The sequence below is a fragment of the Rana temporaria genome, chromosome 2 (genome assembly GCF_905171775.1).
Source record: "Rana temporaria chromosome 2, aRanTem1.1, whole genome shotgun sequence".
NCBI lineage: Eukaryota > Metazoa > Chordata > Amphibia > Anura > Ranidae > Rana > Rana temporaria.
In genome coordinates this window covers 188,087,554-188,110,608 of record NC_053490.1, presented here as the reverse complement: position 1 = coordinate 188,110,608, position 23,055 = coordinate 188,087,554, and the positions used below count along the sequence as shown (strand labels likewise).

The 23,055-nt window shown below is 40.0% G+C and overlaps 1 protein-coding gene across 1 annotated transcript in view; it reads right to left on the bottom strand.

Annotated features, from left to right (window-relative positions):
• Window positions 1–6,388: 6,388 nt before the first annotated feature.
• Window positions 6,389–23,055, bottom strand: part of NALCN (sodium leak channel, non-selective) — a 582,786-nt gene continuing 566,119 nt past the window's right edge. The window contains 2 exon segments of the mRNA XM_040336161.1: window positions 6,389–7,025; window positions 8,928–9,045. Of these exon segments, the coding sequence (XP_040192095.1) occupies window positions 6,832–7,025; window positions 8,928–9,045 (312 nt within the window). The 3' untranslated portion in view covers window positions 6,389–6,831.

Genomic DNA, 23,055 nt, shown 5'->3' with positions numbered 1-23,055 from the left:
CTAATGAACACTGTTATTTAGAGAGATATTTGGCAATATGTTTTGCTAATCCTGCACTCGGCAGCTTTGTTTACTTATTTGTTGAGTATGACTAGGCTGATTATGAGACAAGATTGACTTTACTGAATTTAGTGCTCCTCAAATATCATCTTTAATCCCCATAGTGAAAACTAGAAGAATAAAGCCAAGCTGTTATTATTGGACAAAAGTTCTTCCATCAAAGGAAATCAACAAAAGGTATAATAATAAAACATAAAATCATATATTAACAATACTGTATTTTGTTACATAACATACAGAGCTCCTATTTCTAATAAATGTAAATTGAATTAGTACTTTATTGACAGGCACATTAACATTATAATAGTACAGGGAAGGTAATCAAAATGTTTAATATCAAGGCAGTTACAAGAACAAGCAGAAGGGACTTTCCCATGCTGAACCATTCCGTGCTCACACATTGGTCACAAATAGAATGTGGGCATAGGTTTTCATTGCTTGTGAGAATATGCGTTTCCTTATTTTTTGGTACATGAAGTGGAATTAGACCGCTGTGTGGCGCTTTTTTTTTGCCATAATGTGCAAGTTTGCACCGCATACTTGCACATTATGACAAACCTACCTTACATGTTTTTCCCCTCTCCAGCACTGTGTCATGCAGGCTCTGTCTCTAGCTCTCTCCTCGATCTCAGCCATCAGGTTCCCAGGCACTCTCTTCTTACAGATGATGGTACTGAGTCAGAAAAGTACACTGCATAGTGTGCAGTGCTTTCAGTGTGCACTGAAAATTAAACAGTGTTTGGGCACAGATTTTTTTACAAAAAAACCCTAACACCTAGCAATGTTTTTTACTGTTTAGTTTAGATTTGCTTTAAAAATGTGGGGTTCATTGATAATCTGTGCCATGGGAAATACAGATATTTGACTAGAATTTTTTTCTGCACTATTCTGATGTCATTGAATCTTTCAGTCATATCCCATACAAGTAAATTCTAATGTTTAAACATTATTTCAAACTGAACTTATTCTTATGGGACCCCTAAGGCTCATCCCATAGCGTGCAAGTATCAAAATGCCCTCCTCCAGTTATGTGATCTACAAACTTCCCTCTTACTTCCTTCCAGCACCCAAGGAGTGCTGAGATTGTATAATTAGTTGCACATATGCAGCTCAGTGTTCACATAGGCAGAGACTCTCAGAGGTGTTTTGTAACAGGGCCAGCTCCCTGTTATCTATTTTAGCAACCTCCCCTGACAGAAATTTCAGGCTGCTTTTATCTGATGTGTCAAATAATTTGTCAGGAGTTATCATGCTGATAACAGAGGAATGGTTCAGGAGAGAGCTACAGGACTTAGCGCTTTGAAGAGAGATAACAAAATACTGCAAATATATGTGCCCAGCTCAAATTTCATGAATTGGGTTTACATCCACTTTAATGCATTCTTTGCATTTAGGTAAAATACCCTTTCCATGTCAGCTCCCTCAAACCCCCCCCAAATACAGGAGGCTCAGCAGCAGCAAAAGCCATTGGCTCCTGCTGCTATCAATCAGATCCTGTGAGCAGAAATCAGGATCAAGCCATCATAGCAAGTGGCTTGCTATAGGGGGCACTCAGAAAATAGGAGGAGCCAGGATGCTGGCAGGGGACCACAGAAAAGGAGGATCGAGTCTACTCTGTGCAAAACCATTACACAGAGCGGGTAAGTAGAACATGTTTATTATTTTAGAAAAATAAAAGTTGAACCATTGCAATCACTTTAAACAAAAAATGTATATTTTGTTTTATAAAAGACTTTAGATCAGGTTGTACATACTGTATAAAATGCACAATATTGTGCCTTTCTATACAAACTATTAATTTGTATTATTTATTCATTTAGACCCTTTATTACCATTTAAACGGGGAGATAAAAAAAAATTCAATCACTGATTCTATGGAAGTACAGTTTACATAAATCATAACCAGACATAGATCAATCCCTTTTTTTGGAGAAAAGGAATTTAGCTCTTTACGATGCACTGACCAAGTTATAAATTAAATGATGTAGCAAATCCCAGATAGTTTGTGGTAAAGCCTGTTCTCTTTGAAAGAGAGGTTGCATTTTGCAAGGAAATTTCCCCCAGGGATTAGTTAATGTGGTGAACTTTCACTTTGAAAAGTATGCCCAATCACATGCAAGGAAATTAAAAAAACTGCATTTTTGCTTGCTTATGATTGGATGAGGGTAGTTAGCATAGGTTCACTTTATTCACTAAGCTCTGAGGACATTTTTCTTGCAAAGTGCAACCTTCCTTGCAAAGTAAATGGTCTATTTGTCTTTAGACCAACTTCCAAGTCTGGATCTGCCAGCTGTCCTGATTGATGGCAGTCTCAGCACTGAGAAGTTGTAAAGACAGAAGATTTTTTTTATCTTAATGCATTTTATGCATTAATATAAAAAGCTTTGTGTGTAGCAGCCTCCCCAGCACCCCCTAATACTTACCTGAGCCCCATCTCTCTCCAGCGATGTCCACATGTCCCTCGGCCATCCGGGTCTCTACTCCTGATTGGCCGAGACACAGCAGAGGTTTCATTAGCTCCCGTCGCTGTCAATAAAAGTCAGTTAGCCAATCAGGAGAGAGAGGAGGTGGGGCCGAATGGCAGCTCCATGTCTAAATGGACACACTGAGCTGCAGGTGCCCATATAGCAAGCTGCTTGCTGTGGGGGAACTTAACAGGAGGGAGGGGCAAAGAGCAGCATAGAGGGACCCTAGAAGTGGAGGATCTGGGCTGCTCTGTGCAAATCCACTGCACAGGGCAGGTAAGTATAACATGTTTGTTATTAAAAAAAAAAAAAAAAACTAGACTTTACAATTACTTTAATAAATGAACTCCCTAGTATCCAGGTCGTTTTGTCACCCAAGTAGAGACTTTTCCCCTATAGCATAAAGGCAGGTTTGTTAGCACAGTAGACTGTATATTTTCCAAGAAAAGTATTCCCCTCCAGATATATCCAACCATAAAAAAATTATAATAATCATAATAGACATCTTTCACATATACACATATATAAAGGCATTTGTGAAAATAATGTTATACATTGTATTATATATAAAATAAATTACATAAATAATTCCACAGTATTCCCTTTTATTTGTCTTTTACCTTGACACTAAGTTCACACCTTTGTGCTGTGAATGCATTAATGTGCATTACTTTGTATAATAACGTGCACTGCATTAGGGCAAAATATGCAAGTCTTTTTTTGAAAGGCAGCAAACCATGTGGTGCACTAAAATGCACATGCATTGGCATGGTGTTTTGGAGTGCCATTATCAACAACATGTTTTTCCCTATGCACGCGTTCCCATAGTATTAATGTTAATGAAGCCTTAAACTTTAACAAGAATATTTTTTTGGAGAGAAAGCATGTACAGTCAAATAACTTCAATCAAGTGTTAAAGTCATTAAATGATTGAGGTATGTCCCTTTAACACTTACATACTTTATGTAACAGACATTCTTTAACATCTAGATCAACAAAACATAATGTGCAATTCAATAGCATGTCCCAGTTACTTTTATTACAAATACATTTACAACAGTCGATGCTGGCAGATTTTTGGTCACAGTAAACCACTTAAGGACCGGAAGGATTTACCCCCTTAATGACCGGGCCATTTTTTGCGATACGGCGGTTTAACTGACAATTGCGCGGTCGTGCAACGCTATACCTAAACAAAATTTATGTCCTTTTCTCCCACAAAAAAAACTTTCTTTTGGTGCTATTTGATCACCTCTGTAGTATTTATTTTTTGCGCTAAAAACAAAAAAAGAGTGACAATTTTGAAAAAAAAAAGCAATTTTTTTGCTATAATAAATATCCACCCCCCCCCCCAAAAAAATGTCTTTCTCAGTTTAGGCCGATATATATTCTTCTACATAGAAAAAGGTAAAGCTGCGCTGTAACATGAATCAGCATAAATATCAAATATGCTTATAAGTGATGCACACAAAACACCAGTATAATAAATTAATTTTTGTGAAATAATTAAGTGCAAAAGTTCATAAGAAGGATGTATCAGAAAAGTTCAAATGAGTGACAGAACGTTCTCCGAATGGGTGATTATAGATGTCCAGATGATATTGTGAATCTGTATAGCAGATGACAGAATCCTCCACCACTTATAATCTAACTGCTTACCAGAGCAAGAAGTTAGTCAGGCATATAAACATATGAGCCATTTAAGGGATCCAGGGAATGCTGTCAGTCTCTCTCCAATCTCACCAATCCTCTACATCAGACCCAACTCTCTCCATTAGTACGACCCAGAGGAGAAAAACACTAATATAGCGTAATACCGTTGAGAATGGTTTTATTGATAAAAAAGTAGTGCACTTACATGTATGCAGATAAAAAAGTGCGTGTATCGATAATAGCCGGCCGGCTCTACTGTCCGCTCGTCCTTCCGGGTAGACAGCGTGGTACGAATCGTGGTGACGTCAGCACGTCGCTCCTCCCTACGCCGTTTCGTCACAATAATGACTTCTTCCAGGGGCACCTGGAAGAAGTCATTATTGTGACGAAACGGCGTAGGGAGGAGCGACTTGCTGACGTCACCACGATTCGTACCACGCTGTCTACCCGGAAGGACGAGCGGACAGTAGAGCCGGCCGGCTATTATCGATACACGCACTTTTTTATCTGCATACATGTAAGTGCACTACTTTTTTATCAATAAAACCATTCTCAACGGTATTACGCTATATTAGTGTTTTTCTCCTCTGGGTCGTACTAATGGAGAGAGTTGGGTCTGATGTAGAGGATTGGTGAGATTGGAGAGAGACTGACAGCATTCCCTGGATCCCTTAAATGGCTCATATGTTTATATGCCTGACTAACTTCTTGCTCTGGTAAGCAGTTAGATTATAAGTGGTGGAGGATTCTGTCATCTGCTATACAGATTCACAATATCATCTGGACATCTATAATCACCCATTCGGAGAACGTTCTGTCACTCATTTGAACTTTTCTGATACATCCTTCTTATGAACTTTTGCACTTAATTATTTCACAAAAATTCATTTATTATACTTGTGTTTTGTGTGCATCACTTATAAGCATATTTGATATTTATGCTGATTCATGTTACAGCGCAGCTTTACCTTTTTCTGTTTATTATTTATGTTTATCTGACATATAAGCTGCAGCAGTGTTTTTATTATTTTTTTATTTTAAATTTTATATTTTATTTTAGTTTTGTATAGTCTTAGCACTATTCACTTTTCCTTGGACCTGCGCAGTATTTTTTTGTATACATATTCTTCTACATACTTTTGGTAAAACAAAATCGCAATGAATGTATATTGATTGGTTAGCGCAAAAGTTATAGTATCTACAAAATAGATTTATGGCCTTTTTATTTAATTATCTATTCATTTTATTAGTAATGGCGGTGATCTGCAATTTTTAGCGGTACTGAGACATTGCAGCGGACAGATCGGACACCTAACTGACATTTTTTACACTTTTTTGGGAACCAGTGACATTATTACTGTTATTGTACCAATGACACTAGCTGGTGGACATTGAGTCTGCCCCACCTGCTGATTGGCTCCCCTGCTGGCCAGTGGGCGTGCGTGCACCCCCACAAAATAGAGTTCCCGCGCCAACGTACAATGGCGGCAATTCGCTGGAACGAGCTAACCTGCCACACTACAATGATGGCGGCGGGTCGGCAAGTGGTTATAAGCATTAGGATATGGTGTAGGAATGATAGGTAAAAATGTGAAGATTGTAAACATAGTTTTTAGCCTTGCAATATATGCTGTTAAAGTCATATGAGGTGTTCCAAAGCTTATCATCCACTTGAGGGGGCCATTTATGAAAAGCAGTAAATATTTTTGTAGCTGAATAAACTAATGAGAATCATGTCTCATTTTGACTTTAACACTGCAGAAATTACAGAAGCTAACTGGTGGCCATGGACAACACTTTTCATACATACTGTAAGACCCAAGATGACGATCATGTCATCTGGCCAATTATGATTGTAATGGGAAATGGTAATTTATTTTTAAGCAGTCTGTACCCTCTAGAGCACAGGTGTCAAACACAAGGCCCGCGGCCCTAATGCGACCCTCCAAGCCATTTCATGTGGCCCTCACACCTCTCCTGCAGCTGCAGGAGAGCTCCAGGCCTCCTCTGGTCCTCCTCCAGTCCAGACCCTGTACTTTCTGCTTTCAAGCAATGCATCCATCTTCTTCCCAGCAGCAGCATAAGGAAAGGGGGGTGCACTGTGATGTAAGGGAGGGTGGGGGACTCAACTTCTGATGGTGGGGTGGCTCTTGACATCTAATGTAATGGGAAGGGATGCGCTGGACATCTAATCTTACAGATACAACTGGCCCTTTTGAGGGCAATCATAATGCTGATGTGGCCCATGATGAAATTGAGTTTGAAACCCCTGCTCTAGAGGCACTTGATTTTAAGGGAAGAATTGTTCACCTAGAATGGATTTTACCAGCTGACTGTTATTACTCCTGTGAAATAAGGTCTACTCGGTGCATAAACATGCACATTCAGCAGATAGAACTCTGCATGTTTATTTACTGATTGTTCTAAGGAACGAATGTTGCCATCTCATATCTATGGACAGCTTTATAATTTTTTGTCACATTTATATTCCGCATTTCACTGTGAGCTCAATAATACTGAATAACAGAATTTGTCTCTCCTCACTTGACATGAAGCATCCTTTAGACCGACAACCTAGTAATAATGAGTACACATTAGTTTCCATTATAAAAATGTAATCTAAATGTTGCTTTGAGTTTTGCTTGCGTTGTCCTTACATGTCAAGTAGATCATCTCCACTTTCATCACTCTCTACGGTAAGTTGCCTTGTCCACCATTTCTTGACTTCTGAACCACAAGAAGCAGCATCCGACATGGCATTCATCTTGCACACTACAGACTTCATAGTGGAGCGACCACCAAAGCGTAAATTGACAGAGGATACAGAATGACTTATAGGCTTTGGTGCTGTAAAAAAACAAAAAACAAAGACTGTGATGATGTGTATAGGTTAACTGGATTTGGAAACTGCTGATATTATATTGGCTTGCAAAAATGATTGATAGACTTTAGTATTTTCCTTTTTAATATGGGGGTTATAAATTCATTCCAAAATCAATATAAAAATTCTGTAATGCAGCCAATCTGAAAAATCTGCACTGTCTTTACACAAAAAACGAAATGATCAGCTACAACCACCTAATATTTTCTCTACTAAATATTTGTTCTCCCAGCTCCGGCTGTCTGTGCTGCACTCCCAGCTCCTGCTGTGTGTACTGCACTCCCTTCCTCTGTATTTTATTTTATTATTAGATCACTGATAAGCACTAATAGCTGCCACATAATGATAGGTCTTTACCCAAAAGAAAAGAAAAAAAAGAATGACGGATTGAAATATACTGACATACATGACTGAAAAGGAAATATGAAAGAGAAAAGTAATAGAGGAAATAATTAGTTTGGGTGTAGAGTTTGTAAAGGATTAAATTCCTTGCTCTGTAAAGTGTACAGTTATGTATACTGAACATTTAAGGTTTTGATGTGCTTGCAATAGTATAGAGTTTGTGCTTATACATGTACAAGTGATTTTTAAAATATATTGTAATGTTTGTAGTTGTAATAAAAAAAACTCTTTGCACTATGTATGGCATTTGTATTCCCTTCCTTAAAATACCGTATTTATCTGCCTATAGCGCGCACCGGCGTATAGCGCGCACCCCTAATGTAAAAGGGAAATTCCTGGAAAAAAAATTGGATTACTTACAGTTTTGGCGTCCATCGGCGGCCTTCTCCGGTCCGGCGTCCGTCTGCGGCCCTGGTGGTGTCCTCCCCGCTTCTCCCGCGCTGTTGTTGAGCCAATCCCAGCTTCCCGCGCTGTGTTTGAACGCCGCCGCCGACATATACCAAGCGCAGTACACTCGGGCACGCTCGGCCACGCTTGGCTCCTCTCGCATTAAGGCTAGGAGGCGGCATAGGGCGTGACCGCGAGCGGAGCCGAGCCTGGCCGAGTGTACCCAAGTGTACTGCGCTTGGTATATGTCGGCGGCCGGTTCAAACACAGCGCGGGAAGCGGGTATCGGCGTATATCGAGCACCCACGATTTCCCCCTGATTTTAAGGGGAAGAAAGTGCGCGTTATACGCCGATAAATACGGTATATGGTCTCACACACACTGGGTGTATACTTTTCCTCTCTGAATGCCAGAACTCCTAGGAGTTGAAAAGCGGCTTAAAAAACAAACCTAAAACAGTTTTTCCTGATTTCCAGATTTTTCTCTGATAGTGTAGCCTTTGTGCAGGCGTTAGGCTCACTAAACTTTTCATTTTTTAGTCTATATTTTATCAATTTAGATTATAACATTGTGTATTATATTTTATTATCTTTAAAGGAGAAGTTCAGCCTGAGCTTTTTAGGCTAGGCTTCTCCTCTGGGTCACAGGAGTGCAATTCGTTTTGCACTCCTGTGACTCGTTTTCAGCGGAGAGCGGTCTGATGTCTGCTCTCCGCTGACGTCACTGCCATCAGTCGGGGTAGCACGTCATCCCGACTTCCAAGTCTGGATCTGCCAGCTGTCCTGATTGATGGCAGTCTCAGCACTGAGAAGTAGAGCAGAAGTTATGCTGACTGACAGTCAGCATCGCTCTGCTCACAGGGGAGTGAGAACCGAGCCATCGGCGGTGTTTGGTGGCTCGGTTCTCAGTGCAGAGATGCCAGGGGACAGATGCAGCATCGGTCTGATGCTCCATCCAACGAGGTAAGTATGAATAGGGGATAAAAAAATAAAATAAAAAATTCTCTTTTAAAGAAACTTTAACCAGTGGTTGTAATGACTTTTTCATAGATTTGAACATATGTTGCCATTTCTGTTTACCTGCCGGTAGGTGCCACTGGCCAAATCTTCTCAGACGTTTACCAGCTTCAATAGAATCTTGTCTATAGCTTCCTCTGTCAGAAAGCGTTGGGCTTAGAAGCTGCTGTTGACTACTTGTCTACAAATAAACAGAAACAAAAAAATGACATAAATACATTATGTGTTTGTAAACTTTAAGCATAATATTATATCAATTATTTTTGATCCTACTTCTAGGGCCCCTTTCACACCTGCGGACCGTATGTCCGCTTTTTCATCCATCCGTGCGGATGAAAAAGGGACATACATTGGTCCCTATGAGATCGCGGGTGTCAGCGGATGAACATCCGCTGACACCCGATCTCGCCCGCTTCTGTATTCCTCCGATTCTGCAGACGGAGGAAAACCCTATTTTTCCTTCCGTCTGCGGATCAGGTGAACACGGACAGGCGGTTCATGTTCATCCGATCCCCTCATAGGGGAGAGCGAAGAAAAGACAGGGTGGTCCCTGCACTGTGTGCGGGGACCGCCCTGTCATCCGCCGGCTCAGCGGGGATCAGCGGAGCGATCATAGATACAAAAGACTGAAATTGAAAGATTCACTTATGAGTCCTGCTTGTTTCAAATATGTTGTAAGCTGGGGGTACAAAGCTCCGTGGGATAAACAGGCTTTCAGACACAGATATCAAATCCAGGTAGTGACAAACAGTGCAGTGTTTATTTGTGATATAGACAAGTCTTTTATATACAGGTCTCCACCCCCTTTGCCCTGCCCATGTATACCCCACCTTTTTAATGAAGCACCCATCAAATGCAGCCTCACCAGCGCCCATTAATGCAGCCTCACCAGTGCCCATCAATGCAGCCTCACCAGCGCCCATCAATGCAGCCTTTACCAGCCCCCATCAATGCAGCCTCACCAGCGCCCATTAATGCAGCCTCACCAGCATCCATCAATGCAATTAATGCAGCCTACTGCACCTATCAATGAATGTTTACTTGCTTCCATTCACTCAGGAGTCGGGACACAGACACAGTCCTCGGCCGCGCCTCTGACACTATGTGAATGAAGCGGCGGCTGCCTGCTGATGCTGAGACTTAGTTGCTTGCTGCAGAGAGAAGAGAATAGGAACACCAGTGGCCGAGCGCCCTAGGCAGCAGTGCACCCTAGGCGGCTGCCTAGGTTGCCTAGTGGTAGCACCGGCCCTGATAGCTTTAACCAACCTTTTGCTCTCACAGACCAGTGTCGTCTGAGTTTCCAAGGCAGAGAGCACTGGCTGTCTGTCTCAGATGAGCTTAAAATAGCCCGGGGGAGAGGACCAAGATCTGAACTGGATCGTGGATCAGAAATCTCTGAACGTGTATGAGAGGAGCCTGGGAGATGTATAAACTCTTAACAAAAACGAAAAGAACTCTGGACAGCCGCACTCCAAAATGACTTAAAATAAAGTTGGTCTTTTAATGTAAAAAGTACATACAGGCACTGCAAACAACAGATACAGATTGGCCGACGCGTTTCACGCTGCAATTCAGCGCTTAGTCATGGCTAACATAGGTTCACACTAAAAATACATATATACCCATACCACCATCATGTGAGAAAACATTCGCCTATGGCGAGACTGGATCAATTAAACAATTAGATAGTTAATTGCATGCATATTAAAACCAATTTATATGGAACAGGTGATGTAGCATATCTTGCAATTAACATGTTAAAGTGAAGAAAAAAAGAAACAAAAACAAAATAAGACCATACATATGCCTAGGACATGTGAATAGACAAACCGCACCTATATATATCTTGGGGTCTCCAAATAGGCAAGATAACCATTGTAACTAGTGTATGACTCCACTTAGAGTTAATAAAAGTAATATAAAATAAAATAAAATAAAAATGAAAATAAAATAAATAAAATAGAGTTTCGTTTATTGTGTTTTGTGAAAGACACAACTATTATAAAAATATGTATGTAAACACTCCTGTGTGAAATAATGAGTATACCCATCGAACTATGTCCTGGGGGTGAATATTGAAGTGCTTCTAAATCTTTTATATTTTATTTTGTTTTTTATTTTTAATTTTTTATGTGTATCATATTTTCTAGACTATATTTGTCTTTTATTAAAAAATTTTTTTTAGGTTTTTTAAAGGTTTTTTAGAATCAATTATCTAGTGTTTTACTATGTGTGTTATTCTAAACAAAGAATGAAAAATAAAGTGTTAAATGTAGAAGATTATCGTAATCGCAATTGCAATTAAAAAGATAAACTTCTGTGTATTAGTGTTAATACCAATATTTTAAATTTCATTGATATTCTTATATATAATATATCAACTGTGACTTAGTGTTGGTAAGCACATAGTGGAAGTCAAGATGTAATCCATCTATTTTATACGGTAAACCCGAGAAGATTGCCCCAGGTCATGTATATCAGACCAAAAAATGTGTACATATGGAGATTACTAATGTTAAAGCCTCTATGTGTCTAGTTACGAGTTAAAGACATAGTACTCTTATAGTGTGAAGATTAATTGTCGGGAGACAAATACAGGCTCTCCAATACAGAAATCAATATCTAGACCACAGAGGCATGACTCTCCAAAAGGCTATACCAATGTATATGGAGTAAATATCTTTCTCATGAACAGAAAATGAGTATAGAACAAGCTCAAAGAGTTTACCGTAAAAAACGAGAAGGAAAAGAACATCCCCTGTACATAAGGGTTAACAGTAATCTAATGGTTTAACATGATCAGATGCAGATGCAGTTTTTAGCAGAACCCTCAAACCCTCAACAGAAAATCCGTTTCGATTGGGGACCCACACCACCTCGACACCCAGCCAAGATAACGGTACGTCCCTCCTGGCCATGTTCAGACGCTTGGAACAGTCCATGGCCAAGGAGATCAAATTGTATTGGGACACTCACTTTCTTTCGGATTATATTACTCTACAGCAAATACCTCGGGGTTTGCGCATTAAAAAGTTCCCCACCACAGAGTTATCCAATGAGACACTGAGACAGGAGTGGACTGACACATTGAACAAATGTTCATTTACCCTCATGAATATCCTTATTAAATCCAACTTGGAGCAAGTCAGCGTACTACAAGAGGAAATAACATCTGTTCAAAAGGAGCTTACAATCATGCAAACACACCCCGACTTTGCTGATCTGGATGGAAAGTTGAACAAGCGACTGGATAAACTGGAAAAACTCGTCATTGATACGAAAAAGGGAAAGCAATTAAGAGATCGTGCCGACTATGAAAACAATAAAGTTTACACACGCACACAGTTTCCCTTCCAGTCTAGACGTCCCCGGAAAAACAGAATTAAGAAAGTCAGTTTTTCTGACATTGAGAACGATGTGGCATATGACACCTTAGCCACATCAGGGTCAGAGTCATCTCCAGATCGCCCCAATACCACCCTTAACTCACAGCCGGATCAGGAACCACAATCGGATGGACACCCTCACGGGAACAAAGACACCAAGAAAAGAAAACCCACCATAAAAAGACCAGAAGGGGAGGCAAGAGGAACAAAAACCACACACACCCCATATGCCTTGCGAGGAACCAGAAGGAAGTGACCGATAATGTTATTAATATTTCTAAGAAAGATTTAAACACGGATGAACTACATCTTTTATCCAAGGGTCTAAACTTCTGCCCTTCTAATCATTTTAATTTATTTGGGACTATCCTGGATGTCAACAAGTTTGCCAGAAAGCTCACGCTTAAGAAACATTTTTTTTCATCTACTGAAGAGGACACCGCATCGGTTAACAGTCTGGAGTCGGGTGAGTCAGTCTCTTCTCCCACTTTGTTTAAAGACGTGTGTTGTCTGCAAGATCTCACTGATCTACTTATAGAATCGGATCCCTGCCTTTTAGATCCTGCGGATGCCCCTACCCCAATATCTTTTAATGTACTATCTCGGTTCTATCCGCTGGGTTCCAGGGGCAGTGAGCTTGATTTATATCAAAAATTAGTGGAGAGAGATCTTACTCACCTGGCACACAGATGTCATGGTGTTCCGCACCCCTCCAATTTGACACACTCCGAGAGAGAAGCCTTGACAGCACTAAGTTCTAACCGGGACATTGTCATAAGAAATGCTGACAAAGGGGGTGCGGTAGTAGTTCTGGACTCTTGTATGTATAAGGCTGAGGCCATGAGACAATTGTTGGACGTTTCCACATATGAATGCCTTAACAGTAATCCCACTGCTAAGTTCACACAAGATCTAATTTGTCTCTTGGATAGGGGCGTATCTGCCGGTATCTTTTCAGAGTCTGACAGCAAACTTTTTGTTCCCCCACATCCTATTTTACCTGTTTTTCATTATCTGCCCAAAGTACACAAGGGGTTTACACCCCTGACCGGCAGACCGATTGTGGCCGGCATCGGATCGCTCAATGAGCGACTCGGTGAGTGGGTGGATGGCCAGCTGCAGCCACTAGTATCCGTCCTCCCGGGGTACCTTAGGGACACCAAGCATCTTCTATGCAAGTTAACGGGGGTTCCCTGGGGGCACGGATACAGGTGGATGAGCTTTGACGTGTGCAGCCTTTATTCCAGCATCCCACACCATCTGGGATTGCAGGCGGTGTCTTATTTTTTACAGCAATCGGGTTGCCATTCGCTTGCCCTACAAGAGTTCATTATTTCAGCCTTACGTTATCTGCTTACACATAATTTTTTTATGTTTGACGGGGTCTGCTACCTCCAGAGATGCGGGGCTTCGATGGGGGCCAAGTTCTCACCATCCCTGGCTAATTTGTACATGGGATGGTGGGAAAAGTCCCGCATATTTGGAGATACCAGCCCCCGCCGCCTAGATACTATTCTATATTGTCGTTACATAGACGACCTGCTACTTATCGTATCTGATGAATTTGCAGATTTAAACGAATGGTTGAAATATCTCAATGACAACAAGCTGAACCTGCAATTCACGGGTAATCTACAAACTACCACCATAGAGTTCCTGGATGTAACGCTCACAGGAGCCAATGGCAGTATTTCCACGGGACTCTACAGGAAAAGTACAGCAGGCAATGCTTTGCTGCGAGCTGACTCATCCCACCCGATACATACCATCAATAGCATCCCATATGGACAGTTTTTACGTTTGAAGAGGCTATGCACTTCTCCCAATGATTTTCTAAAAGAGGCAGATCAAATGGCGCTTAGATTTAGGGACAGAGGCTATTCAGCAACTGTCATTAACAACGCCCTACGTAGGGTTAACACTATATCTAGAGATTCATTATTGGCCAAAAAACGAGTAAAGGAGATCCAGACTGGATCTTCGGCTCACAGATTTGCCCCCCTTTTTTCCACAGCCTACAGTACAGAGTACCATAAGATTAAACACATCGTTAATAAGTATCTACCTGTCCTTTATAGTGACAGTACTTATGCGTCTATTCTGTCTGAGGGTATCAAATCAGTAAGCCGTAGAGCCCCCACTTTAGGGGGTGTCCTTTCACCCAGCCTATACGTCTCACAATCTGCCTCCCCCACATGGCTTGATTTTGTTGGCACTTTTAGATGTGGCACTCATGGGTGCAGATACTGTCCTTTAATAGGCATTGGCAACACGGTTCAGTCATGTTCCAATGGCAGAGATTTTAAAATTAAACAGTATGTCAACTGCAACACAAAATTTGTAGTTTATGTCATCTCGTGTAGTATTTGTCATGTTCAGTATGTTGGAAGAACTATAAGGAGATTAAGGGATAGACTTAGTGATCATTTATACGACATTGAGAAGAATCATAACACTAACGTGGCCAAACACTGGAATAATTTACACAACAAAAATATTTCCAGCTTATCCATACAGGGTATGGAGAGGGTAGTGTGTCCACCCAGAGGAGGAGATAAGTTTAAGCTTCTCTGTAAACGGGAAGTTTTTTGGATTTTCCATCTTGACTGCAGACAGCCGCGGGGACTCAACTTTGACTGGGATGTCTCTCATTATCATGACTGAACATCGCCTTCCTTCCCCGCCTTTGTCTCATTCCCTCCTCTCGTGGAGACACATGCCCCCTCCTAATTCATTCTTCCCACATTCCTCTAGTCATATTATATCATATATTATCTATTCTTTTCCTTTTTTCTTCTTCTTTTTTCCTCATTCTACATGCCTATATCATACTATTTCACACATAGTGACTGTTCTTCATCTATTTACATTACTGCCTTAGCACACTAGGCCTAAAATACATGTGTTGTGCGGTATCAATGACACTGCACAACACAGGTACATATTGGAACACAGATGGACCAGTCTTCATGCGGGTCTGATATACATGCATCATTTTGCTGCACTTCACCTTTATTTAGACCAATCATCAATCGGGTTCCTTATTAAATGTCTTGAGATGCAGAGGGGTTCTGCTAGGAGGGGAGAGGGGACGGATTGGCACATATCTGTGTTTAGAGTATTCACAGTAATGGCCATTTCATTTTGAATGTCAATTTCATTTTAATTTATACACTTATTATGGACTTTTACTCAGTCTAGCTGGCCAGACACATAGTTATCATTGCAGTGTCTGTGTTGCTTTGTCTACCATATTTTTGTTTATTGACATTCAATCTTTATTTCCACATATTTCATTTCATATCATTTCACACAACATGGGAACATTTCTCATTTGTGTCTTGATACTAAAGATTTAAACCCCCCCCCTCCCCCCCTTTCGGTTCCAACGGTGCTTCTTTGAAGCCCAATTTTACGGAACATTATATCCATCACCATTTTTTCTTTTTTCCCTTTTTTTCTTTTTCTTCTTTTTTCTTTTTTCTTTCTTTCTTTTTTTGGGGACCACGTGTCCTCCTCTACAACATACATCGTAACCACATTTTTCTTAAATCCATGATCTATTTTTCAGCTTAGTTCCACATATGCTGGATAATGCACATCAAGCATCATTGCCCTTAACGGTTTTACATTCCGGCCTTCTGGAGAGTCATGATCAGGGTCCCTATGACATATCAATTTTTTATAGTGTCTCACAGCGTTATATCACTGTTGACTTAATGTCCATACACACAAATTTTGTGTGTATTATGGACACAATACACCAGACCGCAATCTTGACCTAGTTATGATCATGTTAAACCATTAGATTACTGTTAACCCTTATGTACAGGGGATGTTCTTTTCCTTCTCGTTTTTTACGGTAAACTCTTTGAGCTTGTTCTATACTCATTTTCTGTTCATGAGAAAGATATTTACTCCATATACATTGGTATAGCCTTTTGGAGAGTCATGCCTCTGTGGTCTAGATATTGATTTCTGTATTGGAGAGCCTGTATTTGTCTCCCGACAATTAATCTTCACACTATAAGAGTACTATGTCTTTAACTCGTAACTAGACACATAGAGGCTTTAACATTAGTAATCTCCATATGTACACATTTTTTGGTCTGATATACATGACCTGGGGCAATCTTCTCGGGTTTACCGTATAAAATAGATGGATTACATCTTGACTTCCACTATGTGCTTACCAACACTAAGTCACAGTTGATATATTATATATAAGAATATCAATGAAATTTAAAATATTGGTATTAACACTAATACACAGAAGTTTATCTTTTTAATTGCAATTGCGATTACGATAATCTTCTACATTTAACACTTTATTTTTCATTCTTTGTTTAGAATAACACACATAGTAAAACACTAGATAATTGATTCTAAAAAACCTTTAAAAAACCTAAAAAATTTTTTTAATAAAAGACAAATATAGTCTAGAAAATATGATACACATAAAAAATTAAAAATAAAAAACAAAATAAAATATAAAAGATTTAGAAGCACTTCAATATTCACCCCCAGGACATAGTTCGATGGGTATACTCATTATTTCACACAGGAGTGTTTACATACATATTTTTATAATAGTTGTGTCTTTCACAAAACACAATAAACGAAACTCTATTTTATTTATTTTATTTTCATTTTTATTTTATTTTATTTTATATTACTTTTATTAACTCTAAGTGGAGTCATACACTAGTTACAATGGTTATCTTGCCTATTTGGAGACCCCAAGATATATATAGGTGCGGTTTGTCTATTCACATGTCCTAGGCATATGTATGGTCTTATTTTGTTTTTGTTTCTTTTTTTCTTCACTTTAACATGTTAATTGCAAGATATGCTACATCACCTGTTCCATATAAATTGGTTTTAATATGCATGCAATTAACTATCTAATTGTTTAATTGATCCAGTCTCGCCATAGGCGAATGTTTTCTCACATGATGGTGGTATGGGTATATATGTATTTTTAGTGTGAACCTATGTTAGCCATGACTAAGCGCTGAATTGCAGCGTGAAACGCGTCGGCCAATCTGTATCTGTTGTTTGCAGTGCCTGTATGTACTTTTTACATTAAAAGACCAACTTTATTTTAAGTCATTTTGGAGTGCGGCTGTCCAGAGTTCTTTTCGTTTTTGCTACAATCAGCATTGCCGGCACCCTGGTGGTTCAAACTACCCTTGATGATCTACGAGACTCACCTGGAGCGGTGAAAGAAATTGTCTATAAACTCTTAACAGGACTTTTCCTGACTCTCTCTGGGACGCTTTGCTACATATCCTCCCCCCTTGTTTTAACCCCAGGGTGGGAAGACCTGTGGCCCAACAGGAGTGAACACGGTACAGGGCATCTAAATTCCACATCTCAACACCTGGCCTGTGTTTTACTGTGAAGGAGTAATCCTGTAGAGCCAAAAACTTAAATTAGCCTGGGGGAGAGGACCAAGATCCGAACTGAATCATGGATAAGAGATCCCTGAATGTGTATGAGAGGAGCCTGGGAGATGGTATAAACCCCGAACAAGACTTTTCCCGACTCTCTCTTGGACGCTCTGCTACAATGTCTAAATCCATTCATTAAAATTTCATATAATCTTTTTATATGCATCTTCCATTTATTCTGCCAGTAAGATGCTTAATGGCACTTCCTTTTATTGGGTGAGATAGTACACTGTACCCAAATGTACACCTGCAGTTGTTGCCCTGTCACAGATGAAGATTTTTACTGAAAGCAGATTCAGGACAAGGCACCTATAAGTTACCATATGTCCCTTGTGCTGATTTTTCTGTTTTTATTTTTTGCTAAACCTAAGATTTAGGAAGACTTGAGCAGAAGGCCATGCGTTTAACAGATGAATTGACAATGAGAATTAATTGCTAAACCACCAGGATGTGGCAGAAGTAGATTTCAAAATTTCAAACAGGACTTTTGGCAACTAAGGAATTTAAACTCCATAAAAACAGGATATTTCTACTTGCCATATTTTTTAGCGTTTATTAAGGGACACAGTCGTCAGTTATTATGAGACGATTGTTTATACAGCAGCCAATAGGAGGATTTGGACACTGGCAAACAAAAAAACACCCAGCATGTGTCTGCAATGATGGGACATCCAAAGCATTCCAACTAAAGGTTGGGCTACAGATAGGCCCCGTACACACGACCGAGTTTCTCGGCAGAATTCAGCCAGAAACTCGGTCGGAGCTGGATTCTGCCGAGAAACTCGGTCGTGTGTACACTTTTCAGCGAGGAAGCCGACGAGGAACTCGTCGGTCCGAAAAGAGAACATGTTCTATATTTCCTCGTTGTTCAATGAGGAAAGTCGGCCCGCCGAGATCTCGGCGACTTCCACACTGAACTCGACGAGGAACTCGATGTGTTTGGCACGTCGAGTTCCTCGGACGTGTTTACGGGGCCTAACAGACCTACATACCAAAAAAAACAATAGAAATGGGTCTGCAGTCTGCAGCTCAAAGACATGCCTAAATGACCTTACACTCAAAGCTGGCAACAGAGGGTTGTGCATTCAATTGGTAAAACGTTGGAATAGGATTTTAGGGGCTGAGATTTGTCCTTTGATGGTAATCAAGGGAAAATTGCTGATCCAGACCTGATTTCAGAACGTTTAAGAGTCTTAATACAGAATATGATCTGGGGTAAAATCTTCTTTCCTTGCACCAAGCAAAGTAACTCTTCCATGTGTAATTGTACATCATATAAGAGAAAGATTTCCTAGCCTTTAACAGCATTTGAATTACCGAATCAGAGAGGTCCCTGTCTGTCAAGAACTAGGTTTCAACAGCCATTCTATTAAATCCAGTAAATGTGAAGCAGGGTGGTGGTCCTTAATATAGGAGGTCAGGTTGATCTGAAGAGGCCCATGAGGGGTCAATCAGAAGTATAATCAGGTTTATGTACCACACCCCCTGGGCCAATGACCCCCATCTATATCCTGTGTCTGAGTCCTCTGTGCTCACAAGATGTCTAGGGCTCCTCCTCAGACCATCAGGCATCCATTATGAGCATGTTCCAAGGTAGAGGGTGAAAGGATTTCCCTGACTCCAGAGTTGAATTTGTGAGCCACCAAGCCAGAGACAATCTGGTCTTTGGTTTTAGCTGAGATAGTTTGTTCAGAAACTGAACCAATTTGTCTCACAAAGAAAGAAAAAACTTGCTGAAGGGGTCTGGAGTGGGAATTGGAAATTAAAACTGCTTCAAAGGAGGCTATCATTATACCAGAACTCTTATGCAGTAATTCAGAGATAGAAAGTCTTCCTGGTGGAGGGAGGTTATGAAAGACTTAGTGGATTACATGTGGAACCTTTGGATTTGAATAAAGATAATAAGACTTTCAGATTCAACATGAGACAAATGCCCCTTTTGATTTTGAAACTGTCAAAAGATTGAAGCTCTAAAACGTTTCCAGTTTTGGCACATAAGTAATAACTAATTGGTTCTAAGAGTCTGTAAGAGCAGCATGGAGGCAAGACACAAACAGATTGGACAACATGAAGCAAGGTGGAGATAGAGATAGAAATCTAGCTTGCAAAAACAAGGATTTAGAAAGGACTTCCAAACATCTGTCAGCTAGATCCTTAAAGAGGTTCTAAAGCTGAAGTTTTTTCTACCTATCTGCATTAATGTAAAAAACCTTCTGAGTGCAGTCCACCCCCGGTTCCCCTTTGTACTTACCTGAGCCCAATTTCGATTCAGCGATGGGAGAAAGCAGAGGGAGATAGAAAGAGAACCGCTGCTCTCTCCCTTATTATAGGCTCAGAGACAGCAGCAGGAATCATTGATTCCCACTGATGTCAATCACAGCTAGTAAGGCGAGAGTATAAAGCTGGGTCGAGCAGCGCTGTGTGTCCATGGACACACAGAGCGCAGCTTGCAAATTGAGCCCACATGAGTTCCCCATTAACAAGTGTCTTGCAACGGTGGGCACTCGGCAGGGAGGAGGAGCCAGGAGCTGTGGCTGGGAACCCGAGAAGAAGAGGATCATGGCTGCTCTGTGCAAAACAATTGCACATATCAAACATGACATGTTTGTTAATTAAAAGTAAAAACAAGTATACTGGATCACACAGGAGGCTGTGTCGTGGCTTTGGAACTGAAAAACACTCTGCAGCTAACTTACACAGTACTAAAGGTCTGGGAAGCAACAAAGACTGAGCTACCCAAAAGTCACATAACAAACAGGCCCCGCAACCATTGGTTCATGGGTTTCTGGGTACAGTCTCCAAGGAATCAGTGTGGAAACCCTATCAGGACAGCTGCATACAAAGCCCAGCTCAGTAGCATGAATAGCATGTAGCATGTCTTGATTGAAAAAAAAATATCCTGGGATATAAACAAAAAGCTCAAACATAGTGGTGGTGTGGAAACAGCAGTGTAGGATTACAGCGGCTGCCATGAAAATGTGATGAATGCCGGATCACTAAACTGTTGCCGTCACCAATAAGAGACAATGGACCCCTGTTACTCTGCAGTTAACCGTTTACATACACATCAGATGTTGCCATGTGTTTAATAGAGACACACACCTTTCACAGTATCTACTGTAATAATTCTGACTATTAAGAAATGTCTGTAATACATTCTGTCATGCCAGACAGGGATACAACAGGGATTACAATATAGTAGGATTCCTTAAGTTCTGGTCTATGACATTAGAGATAAGACCTAAATTATTTAAAGAAACTATTAAGAAAGACAAAAATGGTGCAAACAAGATACAGTATATACAGAAAAAAATATTACAGAAAAGATGATAATAATAACAGTAAAATAAATGAAAATAAAAATGAAAAGTACTTAGGTTTTCCCGTTTTTTAGCTCAGGCACAGTCTAGTTCAATGTAGCATAAGCCTGATCTGGTGTATCAGAGACATTGGCTCTCAGAATGAATCTCAGCATGAGTGTGTTGTTTCGATGAAAAAGAAAAGCTCTCACTCTTCAGTTGCAATAGCTTTTTGTGACCCCTAAGGAGAGCATTTGCAGAAATAACATGACCAACCAAAGAGTCTGAGCAGGGGCTGAGGAGTAGGAGTGCTAAACCATTTATGATTCTAGAAGACCCATCCAAAATGTCAGTTTTGTAAATGCAGTTATATTTTTATTTTATGCTACAGGCTAATAATACATATTTAATTGTGCAGCATTAAAGGGTCACAAAAGGAATTTTTTTTTTAGCTAAATAGCTTCCTTTACCTTACTGCAGTCTTGGTTTCATGTCCTCATTGTTAGTTTTTGCTTTGATGTTGCTGTAATTCCCCTCTGTTCTGGACACTTCCTGGTTGTCTGTTTCCTGATCACCACAGTACTGGGAGATTTCTCACTGTGGTGACTAATCAAGGAGGTGTGATTACTGTGTGTCAGCACCAATCCAGTTTCGTTTTACAAGGCATCACTGCCCTATATAGGCTCTTTGTCTCTGTACATCAGAGAACCAGGAAACAACAGCAAAAACTAAACTAAACTGCAGGTACATTATATGATGGTTTTTATCTATTTTTAATTATTTTTAAAAGGAATCAGTTAACTATTATGTCTCTATACCCTGTAAACAGTCATTTCAGCAAAACATTTTTTTTTCCTTTAGTGACCCTTTAAATTACCATTTTATCGAGATGAAATGTGTCTACTTTGCCTCCTGTGAATGATAGACCATGAATGTTTGATCTTCAATTGTACAGTATTTTCTTCTACATTTGATTTACTGTTATTATTAATGTAAAACTATCATAGCAGGATTTATGAATTATGTGTATTTTGAGAGCTGTATTGTATAAAAGGACATTCTAGGTCAGATCTTGCCAGACCCCAATTGCAGAGCTGCTAAATTTCTTTGCAAGTCACATATGAAAACACCAGACTTAGAAATGTTTTTTCTCTTAACTGCTGGCTTAAGCATTTGTGACCCCCCGTTAGGTTTTTGTTCTGGTAATGGGCTTTGTTATAGACTCATTAAAAGGTATCTGGTTTTCCAGTCTCATAATTAACCATGTAGAGGTTAATCATGATGTATCTGGTTTTCCAGTCTCACAATTACCATGGAGATGTTTTGCAGCTCATCATGGCTAATTATGAACGACCCCACTCTACTTTGAACTGTGTAAAGGGATTTCATGTTGTTTCATGTTGTTTTAGGCTGAACTGTTTACTGGTGGGGTGTAATTGAATGGTTCTCTGCTGACCCTACAGACAAAAAGAGTAAATCTAATGTGTGTCACATACTGGTAAATTTTCAGTATGGCACCCCATTCTCTGCTCCCTATACTATTTTCTTCACAGAAGGAGTTTCTTGGCTGGCCAATGGCCTTTGTTTGTCAGTGTCCAAATCCTCCTGTAGGGGGCAGTATAAACAATCAGTTTAGAGAAACCAAATCTTGTTCCTGTGTCCCTTAGGCATTGATAAAGAAAACATGACATTACATTAGGATTCTGCTAGCTACCTAAAACCAGACTACACAAATAATCTAGTAAGTGGTTTCTCTTTTGTCCACCAATTTTTGATAGATCAATTTTTTGAAGTTCTTCCAAATAGACTCAAACACTAAGCAACAAAACGTTTTATAAGGAAATGGCAGGGTGCCAGTAACAATAAGCTCAATGACGATTTTCAATAGAGCTTAAGAAATCAATTTTCGGTCTAAAAAATGCACTGAGTTTTACAGCAATTATACTTAAACGTCCAGGGTCACTCATTTATCCCCTAACCACAGGTAACCATTAGATGTGTGGATACATGTGAACAGCTCCTCTCAACCTGTCATTATTTTGCTCACATACAC